A 24312-nucleotide genomic window follows, 5' to 3' on the forward strand; every position below is an offset into this window, starting at 1 on the left:
ATACTAAAAACCAGAATATATGATTTTTCAAAACAGAGTTTGATCCTTAAAATATTAAAACATAAATAATGATTCAATAATTTATGGGAACAGAGAGAAATTGAGACTGTCCTAGAAAATATAGAATGTATACTTAATATACAATGAAAGGAATTGATTTTTTAAAAAATAAGCCTAAAAGAATAGTAACAGCCCTAGTTTTTTGAGTATATAACAAACATTATGAAGTATTTTACATGATTATGTCATTTAAACCTATCAACAGCCCCTCAAGGTATGAGTGCTATTATCCTCATTTTATAGAAGAGGAAACATGTGATAGGTAAAATTTTATGTTTATGGTCTGGAATCCAGTAAGTCAGCTGAGATACTCACCTGCATGTATGGCAGTTAAGAACTGGTGAAATAATCAAAATTATTTTATACATACAAATGAAATGCCTTTTTTGTTTTGTTCTGAGCGGGGTTATACCGCTCTGTGCAGGCCCACAGGAATCAAAGTCGGAGAGAAGGAATATCTTTGCAGCAAGACCCAGGGCCGTTGTATGACTTTAATTTAGATGAGGAATTGGAAATTGATCTTGATGATGAAGCGATGGAAGCTATGTTTGGACAAGACCTGACCAGTGACAATGATATTCTGGGAATGTGGATCCCAGAGGTACTGGATTGGCCTACCTGGGTGTGTGTGACTGCAGCGGGGGCTGCTCTGACTTATTTTCCTGCCCTCCTGTTCATACAGCTTACTAACAGCAGCCTTGCCTAGAGTTGTAACACTCTTAAAGTCTTACATCTCATCCTAAAGTTTGGGGCTCTAACGCTTGAGGTTACTTTGTTACCTACAAACTAAGACAACTAAGTCTCTCTTGTTGCTTGCTCTGTGCGATTTTATTGCTTCTCTCCCCAGACTAGATGAATAGAGCCATATTGTGGTAATATTTGATTCTAACATCAAAGATAGATTACAAAACAGGCATCAGGTCCCACTCAACTCTGCTGGGTATATAACGTGGCTGCGCTGCTCACCTTGCTATCTGAATGCATGCTCTTCTCCTTCATAGGTTCCATTTAATCACTGTACTGCCTCATTCTAGGAAACAGTGACGCCCAAATCTTGTAAATACCTCCATCCAGGGGCAGGGTACATGGTGGGTTTGTATGTTTATGTTGTTTAGCATTATGCTTTTGTGGCAGGGAGACTGAGAAGTTCAGAGGTATAAGTCCTACAGGAAAGAGCATTTACTATATTAAGTTAATAAGAGAAATGAATCTTAATGACTTCTTAGAAATTCAGAAAATAAATACGCATGTTATGACCAGGGAAAAAGTAGTTTTTATTAGAGGGATTTAAAAAAAATCATTTGAGATGGGGCAGATTGTCATTTTTATTAACTCTTCTCAGTAGGATAGTCAGTTACTTTTATTGTAACTTGTTAGAATGAGGAAGGGCAAAGAACACCTTCAGATTGTGTGACCTGAATTCTGATTTGAAAGAAATTTGTTTTTTAGCATTAATGAACATCTTTCAAATATTCCAGCATATGTAAACAAAGTAGTTAATATCGTAATCTATTTACCTCTTCTTAAGTTCATGTTAAATTGACTAATAATTGATATGAAATCATTTTGTACAGCATGTTTGTGAGTCTGAAGACAGGGAAGAAGTGGTGGTGTGTGAACTGTGTGAATGCAGTGTCGTTAGCTTCAATCAGCACATGAAGAGAAATCACCCAGGCTGCGGGCGCAGTGCAAACCGCCAGGGCTATCGCAGCAACGGCTCCTATGTGGATGGCTGGTTTGGTGGTGAATGTGGGAGTGGAAATCCATACTACCTGCTCTGTGGCAGCTGCAGGGAAAAGTACTTAGCCCTGAAGACCAAATCTAAGACAACAAGTTCTGAAAGGTACCTTAAAATTGTGTCGATATCCAGACCCTCTGAATGAAGAGTATAAGGTATCTCTTATTAAGACATGGGAATTGTAGGTTTTTTCCTGTGAGGAGTTACTTTTAACCTTTCCTAAAGTCCTTTGATTGCTGAACTAGGGGGCAGGAAGGATGGAAGTTGTTGAGGAATTCATGTTCCTGCCAGAGCTGGGAGCCTGTAGTCCAGGAACAGTGGCATGGCAGCAGGTCCTTCACTGGAGTTTGACTGTGTTAACCTTTGACTTGTTGGCAAGTTGCGGGCGAGTTAAACTTCAGGAGGCTTATGGTCAAATTTTTGTGTTGGTATTTTTCACCATATTTTTGACATCTTAATTAAGATCTTTTTCTTGATGAAAAATTAGACTGTTTAGATTAAATGAACTTCCATGAATCAATTACCTCTTTATATTCTTGAATAGCAATTAATCTCTAGTGAGTAGAGTTTTTGCCTTATTATCAACCATTAAAATCTTTAAGGCATTCTGGAATAGGTTTGGATTAAAAGAGTTATTGTAGGTCACCCAGAAACATCCCCAGTAATTTGTAGTCATTGATTTTGTAAACATATAAGTTTTTGTTACATTAGCCCATAACATGAAACACACTTTTTTATTTTGTGTTGCTTTATTAATGACCTGTTAAAATGTTCTAGTGACTTAATTTGTATTTTGGGGTACTAACTCTTTTGTATAAAAACACAGTGTTCTTCATGTTTGGTGCAGGTACAAGGGACAAGCTCCAGATCTAATTGGCAAGCAAGACAGTGTGTATGAAGGTAGTTGTTTTGAGAGTTTCTTTATTTTACATGTATTTTTATATACACCTTCTGCTTAACAACTGTTACTAAAATTTACCTTCGTGTGTGTGTGTTTGTATTTATGCACATGTTAACTTAAACTTTCCCTGAAAAGCTCAAAATAGTTTGATAGCAACAGCCCTAGTTTTAAAAGTCAAAGGAAAAGGTCCTGGGTTCAAGTACTAGCTTTACCACAGAATGTTAATTTCTGCATGGCATATATTTTTTTTCAAAGTAAGGAAAATATGTAGTATATTTTGAATTTCCGTTCTATTTGAGGAAAGTGAAAAATAAAAAATTGAAGTCAGCATCATTGTATCTGGAGCATTCATTAACTTTAAATAACTCATTCCCTAATGATTATGGGCAGGGTGAAGAACTCTTTGTTGGCCCCATAACAGTATTTTTTATTAGTTGAAACCTCCATTAGCAGCTGTAATATTTGCTGTTGCTTCAAATGCGTTTAACTGCTCTGACCCCCTTGTGCTTAGTCTCACTGTGCCTTAGGAGTACAGTTTGGTTGGGTTACCAGGAGATGGTGCTATAGTTCATTTTGTGGGCTCTGGGCTTTCACTCCTCCTGCATGTTAGATAAATTTCACAATAACCATTGCCAGCAGAGTTATGTCATGTTTATAGTCATATATCATACATTTAATTATTTAAATTCTAGAAGACTGGGACATGTTGGATGTTGATGAAGATGAAAAGCTAACGGGTGAAGAAGAATTTGAATTACTTGCTGGACCACTTGGTTTAAATGACCGACGCATTGTACCAGAACCAGTTCAGTTCCCTGACAGTGATCCATTAGGAGCATCAGTAGCAATGGTAACAGCCACCAACAGTATGGAAGAGACTCTGATGCAAATAGGTAAACTGAAATGCTGATTGGCATAGATTTTATAGAGTCTGTATTAATTTGTTTCTTATATAAGTAAATAATAATAAGGTAAAGGTAAATAATAATAACATTCAACATTATCCCACCACATCAAGTATCTTTAGCCAGTTGTTTTAACATGTTTAAGGTATAATGTAGTATTAAGTTTTGATTTTTCTGTTTTTAAGAAGTATTGAAGTGATAAAAAGAAAATTTATAAAATATGAGTAGAATTTTTTTAACTTTGTGAGTAGGGAATCCTGGAACTGACTAAAAACTATTTTGCAGTCTTTTTATTTGGGAGAGGATATAAGGAATATAAAATAAATAATTGGGGCAGTATTGGTGACTCAGCCTTTTATGTGTACTCAAAGCATATTTTTAAAACTATATCTTTCCTATATTTGTTAATAACAGTAGAAGTGATACGTGACCAAAGTAAATAAAACCAAAAAAGTTTGAGGCATCTTTCTCCTATAATTGTTGACTAAGCAATATCTATTTCTCCTAAGGAATTTTTTGTATAACAGAGTTCCAGATGAGCAAAACACATTGGTTTGCTGTATTTCCTTGCAATCTGGAACCTAGGTAAAATGGGAAAATTTTTCAGTAGTCCTGATATTTTTTTCTTATCTTATTGAGAACTTAACAAAATCTTATTTTTTCAGGTTGCCATGGCTCTGTAGAAAAAAGTTCCTCTGGGAGAATAACTTTAGGTGAGCAGGCAGCTGCCTTAGCAAACCCTCATGACCGGGTGGTGGCTTTAAGGAGAGTGACTGCTGCTGCTCAGGTTCTTTTGGCCAGAACCATGGTCATGAGAGCTCTATCTCTTCTCTCAGTCAGGTAAGTGGTATTTCATGTCGAATGATGCTCAGTTAGCTTCTACTATATATTAGAGTCTGGTATTGTTTGGGAGGATGAGATAGAACTTTTAGAAACTTGAATATCTACTGTTGAATGAAAGAAGTTAGACATAGTCATCATTGTTATGCATTCATTCAGTCATACCTTCCATTAATACTTGGCTCTTTTTAGTAGAAAATAATGTGATTATAGTAACTGAGTAAACAGCAAACATTTTATCATCTGAAATGGGAAACCAAAGCTGTTGATCCATTTGGTGCAGGGTTTAAATAAAAGGTCAAGAGGCTGGCCCCATGGTGTAACAGTTAAGTTTGGTGCACTCTCTTCAGCAGCCTGGGTTCATGGGTTCAGATCCCAGGCACGGACCTACACCACTCATCAGCCATGCTGTGGTAGCAACCCACATGAAAAATAGAGGAAGTTTGGTACAGATGTTAGCTCAGGGCTAATCTTCCCCAGCAAATAAATAGATAAGTAAGTAAATAAATAAGTAAAAGGTCAAATGAGGTTTTCTGCAGAATTGACTAACTGTATAGCTAAGTCAACTACAAATTCTATCATGGAGACTTTTGCCATGTTCATACTGTGGAGTATAATGTTAAAAGAGGGAAGAGAGCCAAGAATACCTAAAAGACATACATTTAAGAAATGGTTAGGGGCTGGCCCTGTGGCGCAGCAGTTTTCGCACATTCCGCTTCTTGGGGTTTGCTGGTTCAGATCCTGGCTGCGGACATGGCACCACTTGGCAAAAGCCATGCTGTGGTAGGCATCTCACGTATAAAGTAGAGGAAGATGGGCATGGCTGTTAGCTCAGGGCCAGTCTTCCTCAACAAAAAGAGGAGGATTGGCAGTAGTTAGCTCAGGGCTAATCTTCCTCAAAAAAAGAAAAAAGAAATGGTTAAGTGGGGCTGTTTAACAGTAAATCAGTGAAGACAGAAGGACCCTGAGAGAAAAACTCAAAATAAATTTAGATGAGACTGTAGTATTGGCTCAGGAATAGACAATTTGGACAGTGGAGAACAGAGTTCAGAAACTGACTAACACATATAGATAAACATTTGATTTATGACACTTTACACTACACAGCAGTGAGGAAAGGATGATCTTTTCAATAATTTGGGCTAGGTCAGATGGTTTATTCACGTAGGAAAAAAAAGGAGTCTTGCCCCTTTCCTCCCACTGTATGAAAACAAATATTTCCAAGTCACTCTTAGATCTAAATGTGAAAGGTATATCAATGTAAGTTTCTATATGGTAACACAGGAAGAATTTATTCTTGATCTTGGGACAGGCAGAGATTTCTTAAGCAAGTCACAAAAGGCATTCACCATAGGGAAAAAGATTGATAAATTGGACTATGTTCACAAAGAACTTTTGTCAGCAAAAGTCACTAAGAAAATAAAAAGTCAGGAAGTAAAAAAACAAGCCACTGAATGGGAGAAGATCTTAGCAATGCATATAACCAACAGAATATGTAAAGAATTCCTATAAATCAATGAGGAAAAAGACAACCCAAAAGAAAAATGGGCAAAATACAAAATAATACAAAATACAAAAAAGGATCTCCAAAGGGCCAATAAACATGAAAAATGAAGCCTTTAACCTCATTGATCTTCAGAGAAATGAAAATGAAAACCCAATGAGATACTACTATACACTCACTAGAATGGCTAAAATTTAAAAGACTGGGGGAGAAAGTAAGTGTGAGGATATGGAACACCTAGAAGCCTCCTACACTGCTGGTGAGGAAATAACTTGGAAAACTGTGCAATAATACCAAGTAAAGGTGAATATTAACATATTCTATGACCCAAAACTCCACCTCTGGGTGTATATCCAACCGGAATGCTTACATATGTGTACCCAAAGAATAAGCAAGAACATTCATAGAAGTACTATTCATAATAGCCCCATGACCTGATTGTCTTCTGTCTGGATAAATGAATTGTGATAGATTTCATTTATATGTCAATGAAAATTAATAGCTACTGCTATAATGCAACAACATGGATGAGTCTTACAAGCATAATGTTGAGCCAAAGAAGCTAGACACAAACATTTACGTACTTAATTTTTTTGTTTATGTAAAGTTCAGAAATAGGCAAAACTGATTTATGGCTTTAGAAGTCAGAATAGTGGTTCCTTTTGAGGGCCTAGTGACTGAGAAGGGCACAGGCAGGCTTCTGAGGTGTTGGTAATGTTCTGTTTCTTGATCTGGGAGGTGGTTACAGGCGTTTGTTCAGTTTGTAAAAAGTCATGATTTGTGAACATTCCTCTATGTTATACCTTGGTAATTCAGATATACTTCAAGTATATGTCAGTATTTACTAAGATTTTTTAAAGTTTCAATAACAATTTCCAGTTAATGTAATATTTTTGGATGTCTCTTAGGACATGGATAATTAGTGATAGTGCAGCTTGCCTTTTGTTTTGGCTCTTGGTGCTATGGATGATATGTGGGGCTCCAAATGGTTCCTTAAGAAATCTATTTTCTTTCTCCATCTGAACTGTTTTCCTTTCCTGGCAGTGGTTCCAGTTGTAGCTTGGCTGCTGGTCTTGAATCTCTGGGCCTTACAGATATCCGAACGCTGGTTCGATTAATGTGCTTGGCTGCAGCAGGGAGAGCTGGCCTCTCCACCAGCCCTTCTGCCATGGCAAGCACCTCAGAACGCCCACGAGGTGGGCACAGCAAGGCGAACAAGCCCATCTCTTGCCTGGCTTATCTGAGCACGGCAGTAGGATGTCTGGCGTCAAATACTCCTAGTGCTGCAAAACTCCTAGTGCAGCTGTGTACACAGGTAAGCTAGTTTTCAGTGCTTTTCTTGTTGCATTGCTTATTTCTGACCGATTCTTAAAGAGCCTTTTGAGGTGAAATCTTTGTGTTCAAAATTATGTGTAAAAATTAAACCTGTTTGTTCCAATTGCCTCTTCAGAACTTGATTTCTGCTGCAACAGGTGTAAATCTAACCACGGTCGATGATCCAATTCAGCGAAAGTTTCTACCCAGCTTTCTCCGAGGAATTGCTGAAGAGAATAAGCTTGTAACCTCCCCAAACTTTGTTGTAACTCAGGCCCTTGTGGCCTTACTAGCAGACAAAGGGGCCAAGCTGAGACCTAACTATGATAAGTCAGAAGTTGAAAAGAAAGGTAAGTTTCATACCATTTAAATATAGTCTTCTAATCAGTTTGATTTATGTTTTAAAAAATGTTTTTGCATTGTTGTATGTGATGAATTACACAACTTCAAGTATACTTCTTAAGTTTAAATTATAAAAGAAGTGCATGGATACTTTTTCATTGTGCATGGAAACAAATATTAGAAAATGTCCCAAATTAGTCTTGATTTGATTATATTATTTTATTAGATTATGCTTTGAGTCACCATAGATAATAATCCTATTAGAGTTCCTTAATAAAATTTAGATAGAGGTAATGCTATTTTTCTCTTCATCTAAAGATGATGATACTTTGAAGGGACTACTTAATTACTACTGTCTACCCTTCTCTTCATCAGGGCCATTTGGCCAAGAGAGATGGGCATTTGGATCTATCAGCCCAGACCCTTGACTGGCTGTTAAGATCACTTTTGAGCAGCAAAAGCCAAACTCTTATTCTTTAGGGCATGCTGCTTCTGCCCTGGCCTTAAAATTATTCCTGCTGCATTCTCAGTCTGTGTCCTTAGAGGAAAGACTATTGATTGATAAATATAAATCTACATTTGCAATGAATCAAGTTTATTATAGTATTTGATGTGAGATAAATGCTTTATACCTTGTATGCATATCTTAGTGAATTGATTGCTTGTAAAAGTGCTAATTCTTAAGACATATGGGTTAACCCATTTTTGTTTGTTCATCACTACCGGCTCTTACCTGGGCATCATTTCATTGTTTTGTTTAAGCAGGTTTAACTGCCCAATTGTATGCCCATCCTTCCTATGATCCTTCTGCTGTAGGCCCTCTGGAGCTGGCTAATGCCCTGGCAGCCTGCTGCCTCTCCTCCAGGCTGTCCTCACAGCATAGGCAATGGGCTGCTCAACAGCTTGTGCGCACTCTTGCTGCACATGACCGCGACAACCAAACTACTCCACAAACACTCGCTGATATGGGAGGAGATCTCAGAAAATGCTCCTTTATCAAGTTGGAGGCTCATCAGAACAGAGTATGTATTTTGAGCCCCAAGTGTGTTAATCACTGTATGTAAGACAAAATAGTTTCTGCCTTTCTCAAAGAGCTCAAAATTTAGGTCTCTCTCTCTCGCACTCTCTCGCTCTCTCTCGCTCTCTCTCACACACACACACACACACAAAATGATCAATATCCAACTGGTAGTTATTAACTCTTCTTTCTCTGTATGTTGTGTTGACATTTATTGTTAGTGCCATGGAGTTGATTCTGACTCCTAGGGACCCTGTGTACAGCAGAGCAGAACCCTGCCTGATCTTTTTGCGCCATCCTCTCATCTTCCGGCACTGTATCAGACAATGCTCTGCTGCTGTTCACAAGGTTTTCATGGCCAGTTTTTTTCAGAAGTGGGTGGCCAGGTCCTTCTTCCTAGTCTCTCTTAGTCTGAAAGCTCCCTTGAAACCTGTCCACCATGGGTGACCCTGTTGATTATTTGAAATACCGGTGGCATAGCTTTCAGCATCACAGTAGCACACACCCACTACAGTATGACACTCAACAGACGAGTGGTGTGGTTCCCCGACCAGAAAACGAACCTGGGTAAAGGGGATGAGGGCACTGAATCTTAACTACTAGACCACCAGGGCTGGCTTGGTTTGACATAGTAGTATAGAGATGGGAAAATCAGATTGGGGATGAGAAGAAAACCAAAGGAATAGCCTTACAAAAGGTGAAGGCTTATACATGCAAGAGGAGAAGAAACTGGTCTCGCTATTTTAATATAACCCACTGGGCCTCTGAGCAGTGACAAGGGCAGTTTAGGAAATGAAGACGTTCCTCTATTATTTAACCAATTTTAAAATCACTTCTCAATCTATGTTACTTATTTTATAGAAGATATAAACATGTTGAAGTATTTTACTTTATTGAATTAAATAAACATGTTTAGTAAAGATACTATGAAGTCTCAGATAAACTAGTTTGGGCATAGTACTTTAAAACTACACTTCAAATAGGTGTGTATTTACAAGCCAATTAGAAAAGAATGAGACCCTGCATATTGTGGTATAACATTTATGCTTTTGTGTTTTACAATTTCATGGTAGATTTTTTTTGTTAATTTGATAGAACTTTTTCAAGTGATAGAATCATTTAAATCAAAACTTGCTGGATTTTGTCAACTTTTTTAGGTAATGACTTGTGTTTGGTGTAATAAAAAAGGACTCTTGGCTACAAGTGGCAATGATGGCACCATCCGAGTATGGAATGTTACCAAGAAGCAATACTCACTGCAACAAACCTGCGTGTTCAACAGATTGTGAGTATTAACGTTATCTCTCTTGTCTAACATTTAATGTGAGAATCCTAAACACGCCTCGTCGTGGTTGTGTTAGTGTAATCAAATTGTCACTGAAATTTTTTACAATTTTTCTTTTAGAATAGTCTTACTATATCTCCAATGTGTATTTTTTAATTTCTATGATACTGATTCAGAACATAAAAACTTTTAACTACTAATATTGGACTTACTCAGAATTAAATCAAGGTGTACTATACTAGAAAATAAATGTTCAATTCTGTAAAACAGTCGGCTAATTTTCCATCATTCTTCATGGATTATTTAGGAATTAGAGTTCTGATATTTCTTCTGTAGCAGAATAGTAGCATCTTTTATAGCTTTATGACTAGCTGTAGGTAATTCTTTTCTGAGAACTTCTGTAGAGATTAGGCAAACAAGAACCAATGTGTTCTGAATAATGACCATGTGTACAACCCGTACAGAATCAGAATGTCTTGGTTGACTAATTATGTACTACATTAAATGATGAATAGTCTAAGCATCACTCTTTTATAATTCCACATTTTTCACATTATGACAAATACTAGCAAATATATGGTTGTCCAATATTCCTAGCCAGCCTTTTGAAACGTAAGAATCTGCTATTACGTGCTCTAGTCTACATGAAACCCTTGTTTTAAGGTTTGGGGTTTAGTTTACTTTTGGATGATGAGGATTAGAATTCCATACATATCTGTTATATTCCAGGGAAGGGGATGCTGAGGAAAGCCTGGGGTCACCCAGTGATCCAAGTTTCTCACCTGTTTCCTGGAGTATCAGTGGCAAATATCTAGCTGGGGCTTTGGAAAAGATGGTGAATATCTGGCAAGTTAATGGTAAGAGTCATGTAAATACTAGTAACCTCTGAAGGTCCTTTTTAAGCCTTTCTCTTAGCCTTCTGAGTCCAAACATTGGCTTCCCTTCACCTTGAAACTCACAATCTATTCATCAGCTCTGAAAATCTATGCATAGTATGGTTTAAATTAAAGAGGAAGTGCTTATTTCCTGACTTTCCTTTTGAGGCATTTTAACTAACCTGATAGTTGTAAAATGAAAATTCTTGTTATGTATCACTAAGTGTTAAGAGTAGAATTTGAGGAGAAGTAATGGCCTCTGAATTTTCAGCCATGAGTTCTTTTGAATCACTTGAAATATTTTTACAGTCAGGCATCACTTAATGACAGGGGTGCATTCTGAGAAATGCGTCATTAGGCGGTTTCATCATTCTGCGAACATCATAGAGTATACTTACACAAACTTACATGATATAGCCTACTACATACCTAGGCTATACAGTACTAATCTTATGGGACCAGCTTTATATATGTGGTCTGTCGTTGACCAAAACATTATGTGGTACATGACTGTATTAATTTTGTCTGTTTCACAGGTATAAACTCTTATCAATTATTTTTAGTTTGACATTAAATTTTTTCTATTAAGGTCATAATAGTTTATAACATTGTGAAATTTCAGTTGTACGTTATTATTTGTCAGTCACCATGTATATGTGTCCCTTTACCCCATATCCCCACTCGCCAACCCCCTTCCCTTCTGGTAACCACTCATCTGTTCTCTTTGTCCATGCATTTGTTTGTCTTCCACATATGAGTGAAGTCATGTAATGTTTGTCTTTCTCTCTCTGGCTTGTTTTGCTTAACGTAATACCCTCAAGTCCATCCATTTTGTTGCAATTGGGACAATTTTGTCTTTTTTATGGCTGAGTAGTATTCCCTTCTATATATATGCCACATCTTCTTTATCCAGTCATCAGTCGATGGGCACTCGGGTTGCTTCCACATCTTGACTATTGTGAATAATGCTGCAGTGAGCATAGGGTTGCATAAATCTCTGAATCGTTGATTTCAAGATCTTTGGATAAATCTCCAGTAGTGGGATAGCTGGGTCATATCGTATTTCTATTTTTAATTTTTTGAGAAATCTCCATACTGTTTTCCATAGTGGCTGTACCAGTTTACATTCCCACCAGCATTGTATGAGGGTTACCTTTCCTCCACATCCTCTCCAACATTTGTTATTTGTTGTCTTGGTAATTATAGCCATTGTGACAGGTGTAAAGTGATATCTTAGTGTAGTTTTGATTTGCATTTCCCTAATGATTAGTGATGTTGAACATCTTTTCATGTGCCTATTGGCCATCTGTATATCTTCTTTGGAAAAAATGTCTGTTCATATCCTCTGCCCATTTTTTGATCGGCTTGTTTGTTTTTTTGTTGTTGAGTTGTGTGAGTTCTTTATATATTTTGGAGATTAACCCCTTGTGAGATATAATATTTGCAAATATTTTCTCCCAGTTGGTGGGTTGTCTTTTTGTTTTGTTCATGGTTTCCCTTGCCTTGAAGAAGCTTTTTAGTCTGATGAAGTTCCATTTGTTTATTTTTTCTTTTGTTTTCCTTGCCTGAGTAGGCATGGTATTTGAAAAGATGCTTCTAAGACTGATGTCAAAGAGTGTACTGGCTATATTTTCTTCTAGGAGTTTTATGGTTTCACGTCTTACCTTCAAGTCTTTAATCCATATTGAGTTAATTTTTTTGTGTGATGAAAGATAGTCTACTTTCATTCTTTTGCATGTGGCTGTCCAGTTTTCCCAACACCATTTATTGAAGAGATTTTCCTTTCTCCATTATATGTGCTTAGTTCCTTTATTGAAGATTAGCTGTCTGTAGATGTATGGTTTTATTTCTGGACTTTCAATTCTGTTAATTGATCTTTGTGTCTGTTTTTGTGCCAGTATATGCTGTTTTGATTACTATAGCTTTGTAGTATATTTTGAAGTCAGGGATTGTGATGCCTCCAGCTTTGTTCTTTTTTTCTCAGGATTGCTTTTGCTATTCGGGGTCTTTTGTTGCCCCATATGAATTTTAGTATTCTTTGTTCTATTTCCATGAAGAATGTCATTGGGATTCTGATTGGGATTGCATTGAATCTGTAGATTGCTTTAGGTAATCTGGACATTTTAACTATGTTTATTCTTTCTATCCATGTGCATTCCATTCCTTTACGTCATCATCGATTTCTTTAAATAATGCCATGTAGTTTTCATTGTATAGGTCTTTCACCACCTTGGTTAAATTTGTTCCTAGATATTTTAGTCTTTTTGTTGTGATTGTAAATGGGATTGTATTCTTGAGTTCTCTCTTAGTTTGTTATTAGAGCATAGAAATGCAACTGATTTTTGTAAGTTGATTTTGTATCTTGCAACTTTGCTGTAGTTGTTGACTATTTCTAATAATTTCTTATGGATTCTTTTGAGTTTTCTATATATACAATCAGGTCGTCTGCAAACAGTGAAAGTTTCACTTCTTCCCTGTCAATTTGGATTCCTTTTATTTCTTTTTCTTGCTTAATTGCTCTGCCCAGAACCTCCAGTACTGTGTAGAATAGGAGTGGTGAGAGTGGGCACCCTTGTCTTGCTCCTTTTCTCAGAGGGATGGCTTTCAGTTTTTCCTGTTGAGTATGATGTTGGCTGTGGGTTTGTCATATATGGTGTTTATTATGTTGAGGTACTGTCCTTCTATACCCATTTTATTGAGAGTTTTTATCATAAATGGATGTTGGATCTTGTCAAATGCTTTCTCTGCATCTATTGAGATGATCATGTGGTTTTTATTCCTCATTTTTTTAATGTGGTGTATCATATTGATTGATTTGTAAATGTTGAACTGTCCCTGGTATAAATCCCACTTGATCGTGGTGTATGATCCTTTTAATGTATTGCTGTATTTGGGTTGCCAATATTTAGTTGAGGATTGTTGCATGTATGTTCATCAGCGATATTGGCCTATAATTTTCCTTCTTTGTGTTGTCCTTGTCTTTGGCTTTGGGATCAAGGTGATGTTGGCCTCATAGAATGAGGTAGGAAATGTTCTATATTCTTCAATTTTTTGGAATAGTTTGAGAAGGATAGGTATTAAATCTTCTTTGAATGTTTGGTAGAATTCTCCTCAGAAGGCATGTGGTCCTTGGCTTTTATTTTTTGAGAGGTTTTTGATTACCGTTTCAATTGCTTTACTTGTGGTTGGTCTATTCAGATTGTCTCTTTCTTCTTGATTCAGTTTTGGGAGGTTGTATGAGTCTAAGAATTTATCCATTTCTTCTAGATTGTCCAATTTGTTGGCATATAGTGTTTCCTAACATTCTGCTATAATCCTTTGCATGTCTCTGGTATCCATTGTAATTTCTCCTCTTTCGCTTCTAATTTTATTTATTGGAGTCTTCTCTCTTTTTTCTTAGTGAGTCTGGCTAAGAGTTTGTCAATTTTGTTTATCTTCTCAAAGAACCAGCTCTTAGTTTCATTGATCCTTTCTACTGTTTTTTTGTTGTTGTTGTTTCAATTTCCTTTATTTCTGCTGTAATTTTTATTATTTTCCTCCTGCTGGCCTAGTTTTTCATTTAATTCCACTATATCCTTGTTGACTTTCTGTCCGGATGATCTATCCATTGATGTAAGTGGGATGTTGAGGTCCCCTGCTCCTATTGTGTTGCTGTTAATTTCTCCTTTTAGGTCTGTTAACTGTTGCTTTATGTACTTTGGTGCTCCTGTGTTAGGTCCATATATCTTATGAGTGTTATGTCCTCTTGGTGGAGTGTCCGTTTTATCATTTTTATATCGCCCCTCTTTGTCTCTCATTGCCTTTATCTTGGAGTCTACTTTGTCTGATATAAGTATGGCAACACTTGCTTTCTTTTGTTTGCCATTAGCCTATGGTATCATCTTCCATCCCTTCACTCTGAGCCTGTGTTTGTCTTTAGAGCTGAGATATACTTCCTGGAGGCAGCGTATTCTTGAGTCTTGTTTTTTAATCCATCCTGCCACTCTGTGTCTTTTGATTGGAGAATTCAATCCATTTACATTTAGAATGATTATTGATATATGAGGGCTTAGTACTGCCATTTTATCATTTGTTTTCCAGTTGTTCTGTATTTCTTTTTTTTTCTCATCCTGTATGTTTCTGACTGCCAGTTCAATTTGGTGTTTCTCTATGATGGTTTCTGTTTTCTCTTTATCATTTGCGTCTCTGTTCTGATTTTTTCTTTAGTGGTTACTGTGAAGTTTGTATAAAAGATCTCATAGGTAAGATAGTCCATTTTCTGATAGCGTGTTTCCTTAATCTATGCAGGTTCCATCCCTTTATTGTTGTCACTACTTGTTCCATTTTGTGTTGTGAGTTTGTGATTAAAATGGAGTGATTATAGTTATTTTTGATGCTTTCCTTCCCTTTATCTTTAATAATTGTTTGCTAACCTGTTCTGATAGAGAGCTACAATTTTCTGATTTTGTCTGTCTCCTTGCTCATGGCTTTGTAAACCCTTTCTTTTTTTTGTTTTTGTCAGGTTTAAGGGCCTTCTTGATCATTTCTTGTAGGGAGATCTTGTGGCAATGAACTCCCTCAGCTTTTGTTTATCTGGGAAGGTTTTTATTTCTCCATTGTATCTGAAGGATAGTTTCACTGGATAGAGTATTCTTGGCTGAAAGTTTTTGTCTTTCAGAATTTTGAACATGTCATTCTACCTTCTCCTAGCATGTAAGGTTTCTGCTGAAAGCATGACAGGGCTTCCTTTGTAGGTTATTTTCTTCTGCCTTGATGCTCTTAGTATTTTTTGTTTTAAAAATATTAACTTTTTCCAGTTTTACTAATATATGCCTCGGAGAAGGTCTTTTTACATTGATATAATTAGAAGTTCTATTAGCTTCATTTACATGTAATTCCAGCTTCTTCCTCAGGTTTGGGAAGTTCTCAGCTATTATTTCTTTGAACAAGCTCTCTGCTATTATTTCTTTGAACAAGCTCTCTGCTCCTTTCTCCCCCTCTTCTCCCTCTGGAATACCTGTAATCCTTATATTGCATTGGCTAATTGAGTCAGCTGTTTCTCAGAGAATGTCTTCATTTCTTTTTAGTCCAAGTTGTCTCTCCTTCATCTGCAGCATTTCTATATTTCTGTCCCCTAAGTTACTAATTCTGTCCTCCATAATATCAGCTCTGTTTTTTTAAGGACTCCAGATTTTTCTTTATCTCATTCATTTTGTTTTTCATCTCCAACATTTCCAATTGGGGTTTTTTTAATAGTTTCAATCTGTTTTGTGAAGAATTCCCTCTGTTCATTAATTTTATTCCTGAGATCATTGAACTGTCTTTCTGAGTTTTCTTGTAACTCATTGAGTTTCTTTATGATAACTTTTGAATGCTCTGTCATTTAGATTGTGAATTTCTTTGACTTTAGGATTGGTTTCTGGGTACTTGTGATTTTCCTTCTGGTCTGGAATGTTAATATGCTTCTTCAATGCTATTTGATGGGCTGGACTTTTGCTGTCACATAGTGGTAGTATCTGGTTGCAGATTCCACCTGCCACCACTGGGGGGTGGTGGAGCTGTGTTTTCTGAGCCCTCTGCAACCCCTGGCAGATGTGCCCGTCCATTGGAAGCTGTGCCAACAGGGCTTGTCTGTGTTTTCCCACTGGCCGCTATTGTTTTAAACATGTATGTGCAGGTTTTCTGGCAGGGATCCCCTGCTCTGGCCACCTGGCTGAGCTGGTGCGCCGGGTGGAAGGGGTGCTTTGTTTCCATGCGCTGTCTTGCACGCTCCTGCCCTTCACTCACTGCCTGCCTGAGCTGGTCAGCTTGGTATGGATACCTCCGCTGTTGCTTATCTGCCTCATTGTGGAGCGTTCCCACAGGCTAGGAGGCAACTCTGAGAGCACAAGCATTCCCGTGGAGGGCTGCCTTCTTCCCCTTCTCTCAGAGTTGCATGCTGGCTGCTGCGCAAGAGGTCCTTTGCCCTAGATTGCTGCTGCTTAAGAGGAACGGGAGATCCACTTACCTCCTTCCGCTGCCTACTGGGGGGGGGGGGTCCATCACCCCTGTCTTCAGACTTATGGCTGTGTGGATGTCAGAGGTCTGTTGTGTTGTGTGAATGTCCTCTGTTGGTTTGTGAATGTCCTTTTTGTTGTATCTTAGTGGGGAGAGACTAAGGGAAGTACTCACTCCGCCATGATGCTGACGTTACTCCATCTTGTCAATTTTTAATAATACCTCTCTGGGAAGTAAAAATCATTATTATAATCTCAGATTTATCAGTATTTTTGTTTGTTTTTGCATATTTGAGGAATGGCTGTTCTGTTTCACATATTTGAAGGAATTACTAGGCTTAACTCTAGGTAAATTTCTTATGTTCATTTGCTTTTCAGTAATTACTATGAAAGAACTTAAGTATTTGACATTTGTACACTGAGTATCTTCCTTTACTTTTTCTTCCATGAAGCTGTCATTTTTGTCCCTTTAATAAACAAAAAAGCTTATTACAGAAAAGCATATTAATTTGGTAATCCTATGTAGTATGTAAATGAAGGATCCTGCCTTGCAGTCATTCATTAGTACGCTATTATGAAATTGAGGACTGCTTTAAGTGTATATTAGAATTAAGTAGTATTTCTTTTTGTTCTTGTTTTTATTTTTAAGAATTAAGTAACAACTAGTTAATATTTTCTTCCTCTTTAGGAGGAAAAGGACTGGTAGATATTCAGCCCCATTGGGTATCTGCCCTGGCTTGGCCAGAGGAGGGTCCAGCTACAGCCTGGTCAGGAGAGTCTCCAGAATTATTGTTGGTGGGACGGATGGATGGATCTCTAGGACTTATTGAAGTTGCTGATGTGTCCACTATGCACCGTCGAGAATTGGAACATTGCTATCGAAAGGATGGTAAATGTCTGGTTATGTGTCTACCTGAGAAAATGTTCCCCACACTCAAATAGACTTAGTTTTTTGGGACTTGCTTTTAAAAATGCTGAGTAAATATTACTTTTGGCTTTGTTTTCCAAATTGTCTAGTTGGTATTGCATTTTAATTAGTTACTAAATTGAAAGATATTTCTCTCCCAATCCCTACCACATCTCTCTGCCAAAATGAGATCTAATAGTATTATAATGTATTAGCCATTCATCCTTCATGGAAGTATCTGAACACTTATAACAGGCTCCAAGTCTCCCTTGAAAGTTAAGAATGTCCAAAAGAAAAAATAATAATCATTGGTAGAGATGAAATTGTTAACAGATTAGTGAAATTGTGGAAATGGAGGAAGGAGGAAGAGGGAAGTTCCTGGTCTTATGAGATAGCAGGAAGTCTGCTTTCATTTATTGTCTCATTGTATTCCCTTTGGATGCGTAGGCATCTTACTTGATAGTTTTTGTTAGTTGTTTTAGGGGAGTGGGGTATTTCAAACGTCGCAGTTCCCACTTACATGGTACTCTATTGACAGAATAGAACAAGTTTGTTTTTTTAGGTTTTTTTAAAATAGGTAATACCTTTATAGGATGCAAAAATTTTAAAGTTTAAAAAGGTATACAGTGAAAAATCTTTCTCCTGTCAACTCAGTTCCCATGTCCCCATTCTACTCCCACAGATAAACACTGTTTTTTACTTTTTTTATAGCCTTCCAGTGTTATATATACTTAAAGAAGCAAATATGAATATAAGTTATTAGAATAGAACATGTTTGATAGAATATGGAAATAACCTGAGTAGGGAATATTCAACAAGCAAAAGAAGGGACAGGTAATTTTCTTTCTATGACTTAAGGTTTTTTCACTTCTCGGTTTCATGGTAGATTCGACCCAAAAGGAAAGGACTTGGCACAATCACTTAAAATCAGCAAGGAAATTCCCATTTTTTGTCCTTCTTTTTTAATAACCACCTGAAAAGAATGAAAGATTAAAAATGAGGTAGTCCTTGTCACTTATAAATGAAACTTTTAAAGTGGGTTAAATGGAATCCCTTCGGTAAGCCTACATTTTATCTAAATGCATTAAAGAGATGTTTGGAAACTTACTTGCTGTGGTTGCAGTAGCAAATATTTGTTGCAAAGTCTCTTTTTTAAGTTAGACAATGACAAATAAGTCTCTCTTTTTTTTAATTTTAATTTTGTTTTTATCATGTTAGTGTCTGTAACTTGCATTGCTTGGTTCAGTGAAGACAAACCGTTTGCAGTGGGATATTTTGATGGCAAATTGTTACTGGGGACAAAGGAACCACTTGAGAAAGGAGGCATTGTTCTCATTGATGCACATAAGGTAAAGCATCTTTACCAGATGTTTTTTTCTTGTTTTTTACTGTAGTATTGCATGGTACTAGTTTCTTTAAAAATTTCATCAATCACTTATGACTTAATATTCTGTTCTTACATAAAGTCTTTGGACCATGAGTATACATGGAAAAGTCTTTGTAAGAAAGCCATCAAACAGGGAAAGAGGTAAAACCAAAACAGGGAAATAGGAACACCCTTGGAGTAACCCCTGTCAAAGTACCTCCCACTAATGCCAGAAATTCCATCTGTGAGGACTGATTCCCTTGCCTTAAACAGGGGTTGCCAGTTCATATGCTTACAGGGCCACCTAGGCAAGTAACAAATGCCTGAAGCCAGGAGTTAGAAGGTGTGAAGGAGGGTAAAAAAGAAAGTCAGAAGAGCACAGTGATGACAACCATATAAACACAAAACATGTCCCAGATTCTCATAAGTATTTGGAATTTTGGTGTAAGGGGTGCTTTTTTTTTAAGTTTCTTCTTATTTTACTTTTTAATGATTACCAATCAGTAAAAATAACTCTTAAAAATGCCAATGAAAGGTAACATCCCTTTTGAATCAGAATTTCATAATTAATTCATTCAACTAATACTTATTGTGCTTTGACTACAGTAAATATGTATAATGCACACTAATTAAAGGATGAGTTGGTCTGGTGATTGGGAATGCTGTGACAGTATTTGTGATTTGCATAAAATTTTGATGTCAAAATAATTGAGTAGTAGAAGTATAGGTCATAAATTATTGAGTTTAAAGTATTTGTGAAGGAAGCATTACTATGATTTTTTTTCTCCCCCTACCATTTTTAGGATACTCTTGTTAGTATGAAGTGGGACCCAACAGGTCATATTCTGATGACATGTGCCAAAGAAGAAAATGTGAAACTCTGGGGGCCTATTTCAGGATGCTGGCGCTGTCTGCACTCACTCTGCCATCCGTCTATTGTAAATGGCATTGCTTGGTGCAGCCTCCCCGGGAAAGGATCCAAGTTGCATTTACTGCTGGCTACGTATGTTGTAAATTTATGTGTGTGTCTTAATTTTTATATTAGAATAGACTGTTATTTGCATTAAATGTGACTTCTCGGTAGTCTTAAATAGTTTATTGCCAGTTACTATTCTTATAATGTGTAATACCATAAGATCACTTTGGAGAAATAAAGAGCAATTTTCCAATGTGAAATTTGGTATGTAAACTCCTTATTTGGGTGTGATGTTGTTAGAATATTGATCCTAGTTGTATTTTTTGTAAAAGATCATAGTGTACCTACTACAAATAAATTTTTCAAATAAATTATAGTAGTTCTGTTAGGTCTTAATTGATTGCTGTGTGAAAATATTTTTACTTCTGCATATTGACATGTTTTTGTTTTATGTGATCAATTTTTTTAAAGTGGCTGTCAGAGTGGCTTAGTATGTGTTTGGCGTATTCCACAAGACACCACACAGACCAGTGTGACTAGTTCAGAAGGATGGTGGGACCAGGAATCAAAGTGCCAGGTAAATATTCTGGTGTTTTTGAAGCCCTTGTTTGAAACCATAGATAGTATATGTTACCAAAGTAATCCTTCCTTGATTGCTAACATACTTACTACTGTGTGCCAAAAGACAAAATCCATTAGGGAAGTGTACTCTCTGAATGAGCTTAATCTTTAATAAGTTAGAGATACTGTAATTGCTTGTTAAGGTGAAATGTTCAATAAATATTGAGTGGTGATCATTTGTGGTAATGGATATAATTGGCACTACAGGTGGACAAGTCCTAAGTTAAGTTTTTGGTACCGTGAAATAGAAACACCATGGGAGTACACCTATTTAAAGTTAATTCCTAACTAATACCACAATTCCACCTATGAAGAACAATTCCTTTACCTTAAACAGAAGTTACAAATTCAGATAGATGCGTGCAGGGCCCTGTAGGCAAGTAACATAATTGGAGTTGGAAGGTGTGGAGAGGGTAAAAAAACCCCAGAAGTGCACATGCTTCATATAAAGGGCACAGTTGCCACAGAGCTAACTGTTACCCTCCACAAATGAGAACCTATTGTTACCAGATTGTCTAATTTTTTAGTAGAAGCCCAAAATCCAGTGTTTTATGCAAAATCTCTCAGTATTAAACATTGGCATCTGACTTAAAATTCTATAAAACACTGAGTGGCCAATCGCATCCCTGAGCTACCAGTTTACAACTTGTGTTGCTCTGTCTTTTGTTCATGATGCAAATATCTCTGGAAGACGTAGTGCTTTGTGTCATCTTTGGGTAAATGAGTACCTCTGGTATTACACTCTGTCATAACTGGAAGGGTGAGGGAGCTTAAGAGCAGGGAGAAAGGGGTGAGGAAGTGGGGTAGATAGCTCTCTAATGTTGGGAGGAAAATATCACAGAGGTGGAGGTGGAAGCCCTAAGGTAAGTCTTTTTTTTTTGCTTTTTGTGCTAGAGAGTAGCCCTTTGGACAGGCCATTCTTATCTCACTTCTCAAACTTGCAGAGCAAACATGAAATTAGACATTATGTGACGGAACCATCAGCAACAAAAAGACGAACCTGTTCTATAGAGCTAGCACGTGCAATTCACAGATGTTAGGGGCTAAAAATAAAAATTGCATAAAGCTAAATTTAAAAATTAAAACACTCATTAAAGAGTAGAAGTTAGAATTTTCCTATCTCTGAGGGATAGTTGGAACTTAGAAATGTAGTCATTTCTGCCAGTTTGAAAAGTAGGAAATTAGCTTAGAAGTATATCAAAAAATATGAAACTCAGCTTCTGCAAAGGAGAGCCAGGTTGATATTTTATTATTTTCTCAGGTAACTCTTATTCGAGAGTTGTCCTTCCCTCTTCCCTAATTTTATGCTGAAATATAAAATTTCTAAGAATAATTGTAAATTGTGAATCTATAAATTGTTTTCATTTTAATATATACTAAAATTAAAAATGAATTGCAGGATGGATATAGGAAATCAGCCGGTGTCAAATGTGTTTATCAGCTGCGGGGACACATCACCCCTGTCCGCACTGTTGCCTTCAGTTCTGATGGGTTGGCCTTGGTGTCTGGTGGACTAGGTGGGCTCATGAACATTTGGTCTTTAAGGGTAAGAGTATAAATGTTATTTTTATCTTAAATGTTTTTACATTAACTTATGTGGTAAAAATTAACCCAACCAATCCTAAAAATATTTTGTGTAGTAATATTTTGAATACTGAAGAAACTCCTTTCAGAATCCTCCACCCCTTAGTTTTTCTTATTGAAGATAAATATTTTTAAAGTCATCTAGGCCTTAGAAAATTGAGTAGGAGGTATGCAATTGGACATTGCCAAATTTAGCTATAGTGTAGATTTTATAATATGTTTTTGTGAATGTGAAGTGTAAGTTTAAAATGTGAGTAGTGACTAAGGTCAACTAATGTGTATTGATAAATACATCTCATTTTAGGATGGCTCTGTCTTGCAAACTGTTGTAATAGGCTCTGGAGCTATCCAGACCACAGTATGGATTCCAGATGTTGGGGTAGCTGCTTGCTCAAATAGATCAAAGGTAATATTGCTATTATGTCTAATCATAGAGTATAAGCCTGTAAGGTACCTTAGAAATCATAGTGCAAGCATCCCACTTTAAAGAGGAAAAAACTGATAGACAGAGGGATTATTACTTGCCCAAGATAATTTATAATGCAACTATTTAGTGGCAGAAGGAAAACTAAAACCCAGGTCTCCTGATTTGTAATCTAGTACTCTTTCTGCTACACCTTAGACTTTGGTGAAAGTGCTTAATTACCCAATGACTTCATTTCCATTGGAAGTCACAAAGTGAGTTTTTACTTTTTGCCATGATTTTTGAGATAGCACTAAACTGTCTTAAAAGAACTTTCCCTGAAAAGAAAGACTATCCCAAAGATGTTTAATTCAAGTATGGACAATATATTTTGGCTTTCAAATTTAATATTTTAGTAAAAAATACTTGCCCCTTGCTGTGAAGTAATTCTATGATACAACGTTGTATCCTGCAGAATTGCCTTTCATACCCTTAAGGAATAGAGCCAATGTGCTGCTTTGGTTTACTTTTTATGTGGTTAAATGACACTAAAATAGAGCTGTAAACTTGCTTGACTAGTCCTCCTGGAAGTATCATGTAGAATCAGACCTTAGGCAGCGGATGGTCTGTGTAGAATAAAATGTGGAGCCACAGGTAGAGCAGTGCTGCAGCTTTTGCAGATGTGTCCCTCAGCAGACAGAGTACCACCTCCTCTAGCATCCCTGAGGTCTTGTCGGACCTTTAAAATATACTAGATACCTTGTCCTGCAAGTCCTATGTAATAACAAATAATTGATGTTGTCTCTTTAAGGAGAATCAGCTAATCCAAGGTAGTTCACAAATTTTGTGGTTATTTCTTATTCACTTGTTTTCACGTAGACAAAATGTAGGATGTTTTGAAGTTCATGGGCATTAAAAGTACAGCATATAATGTCCAGAAAGTAAGTGTTTAATGCAATTCATGGAAGGAATTTCTCAGATATGAATGGGGATATAATTATCTCTCTTTTGTCTTTTATTTAAACAAATATATGGTGTGGCATGATTTTTTTTTTCCATCAGGATGTTTTGGTTGTGAATTGTACAGCAGAATGGGCTTCTGCCAATCATGTTTTAGCAACCTGTAGGACAGCACTGAAACAACAGGGTGTTCTGGGATTAAACATGGCTCCCTGCATGAGAGCATTTCTGGAGCGGCTACCCATGATGCTTCAGGAGCAGTATGCCTATGAAAAGGTAACTGATTGTACTCACTCCTACAGATCTACAGATGCCTGGTGCTTTGGAATTTGAATTACAGCTTTGAATTGATCCCTTAATCTCATGAGGTCTGCGGAAAATATGTGGGGCTATTTGGGCAGAATAAAATGAAGATAAATCATGTCTAAAACTGTTGTTCAGTAATCCTAAACCTACTATTACTTTAGTGAGATTAAAATTTTAAAATAACTCTTAAATTTGTGTAATGTTTATATCATTCTTTTTCAGATTATTTATTCACTCCAAAACTTCTTAAAATACCTGTGCCTCAGAGTATCATCTTACCTTTTCTGACCCATATATATTTTTGTGTGGTTTTGCCATCCCAAAGGTGGGAGGTAGGAGTAGATATGGGTATCAGAGTGAATATCCTGTTCACTTATCAGGTGAATCCTTGTGGAAAGTTTACTGGAAGAGCTAAGGTTGAATTGAGTAGGGTCATTAAATACTAGAATGAGGAATTAGGAAATTTGGAGCCGTTGCCCAGGATCTGATCCT

General features: G+C 36.8%; 1 protein-coding gene across 50 annotated transcripts in view; it reads left to right on the forward strand.

The window, feature by feature from the left end:
* HERC1 (HECT and RLD domain containing E3 ubiquitin protein ligase family member 1) overlaps window positions 1-24312 on the forward strand; it is a 203946-nt gene that overhangs the window by 153875 nt on the left and 25759 nt on the right. For 40 of the 50 annotated variants that reach the window (XM_070577631.1, XM_070577812.1, XM_070577827.1 and 37 more), the window contains 17 exons: window positions 462-682; window positions 1635-1903; window positions 2646-2698; window positions 3392-3592; window positions 4270-4444; window positions 6993-7263; window positions 7399-7612; window positions 8370-8626; window positions 9780-9907; window positions 10637-10764; window positions 17446-17646; window positions 18883-19013; window positions 19834-20033; window positions 20418-20523; window positions 21967-22113; window positions 22456-22557; window positions 23617-23790. In XM_070577631.1, coding sequence (XP_070433732.1) covers window positions 462-682; window positions 1635-1903; window positions 2646-2698; window positions 3392-3592; window positions 4270-4444; window positions 6993-7263; window positions 7399-7612; window positions 8370-8626; window positions 9780-9907; window positions 10637-10764; window positions 17446-17646; window positions 18883-19013; window positions 19834-20033; window positions 20418-20523; window positions 21967-22113; window positions 22456-22557; window positions 23617-23790 — 2978 coding nt within the window. The remainder of the gene's footprint in view (window positions 1-461; window positions 683-1634; window positions 1904-2645; window positions 2699-3391; window positions 3593-4269; window positions 4445-6992; window positions 7264-7398; window positions 7613-8369; window positions 8627-9779; window positions 9908-10636; window positions 10765-17445; window positions 17647-18882; window positions 19014-19833; window positions 20034-20417; window positions 20524-21966; window positions 22114-22455; window positions 22558-23616; window positions 23791-24312) is intronic. The other 10 variants (XM_070577949.1, XM_070577682.1, XM_070577734.1 and 7 more) reach the window with 4 other exon arrangements.

This window comes from Equus przewalskii, chromosome 1, assembly GCF_037783145.1.
Source record: "Equus przewalskii isolate Varuska chromosome 1, EquPr2, whole genome shotgun sequence".
NCBI lineage: Eukaryota > Metazoa > Chordata > Mammalia > Perissodactyla > Equidae > Equus > Equus przewalskii.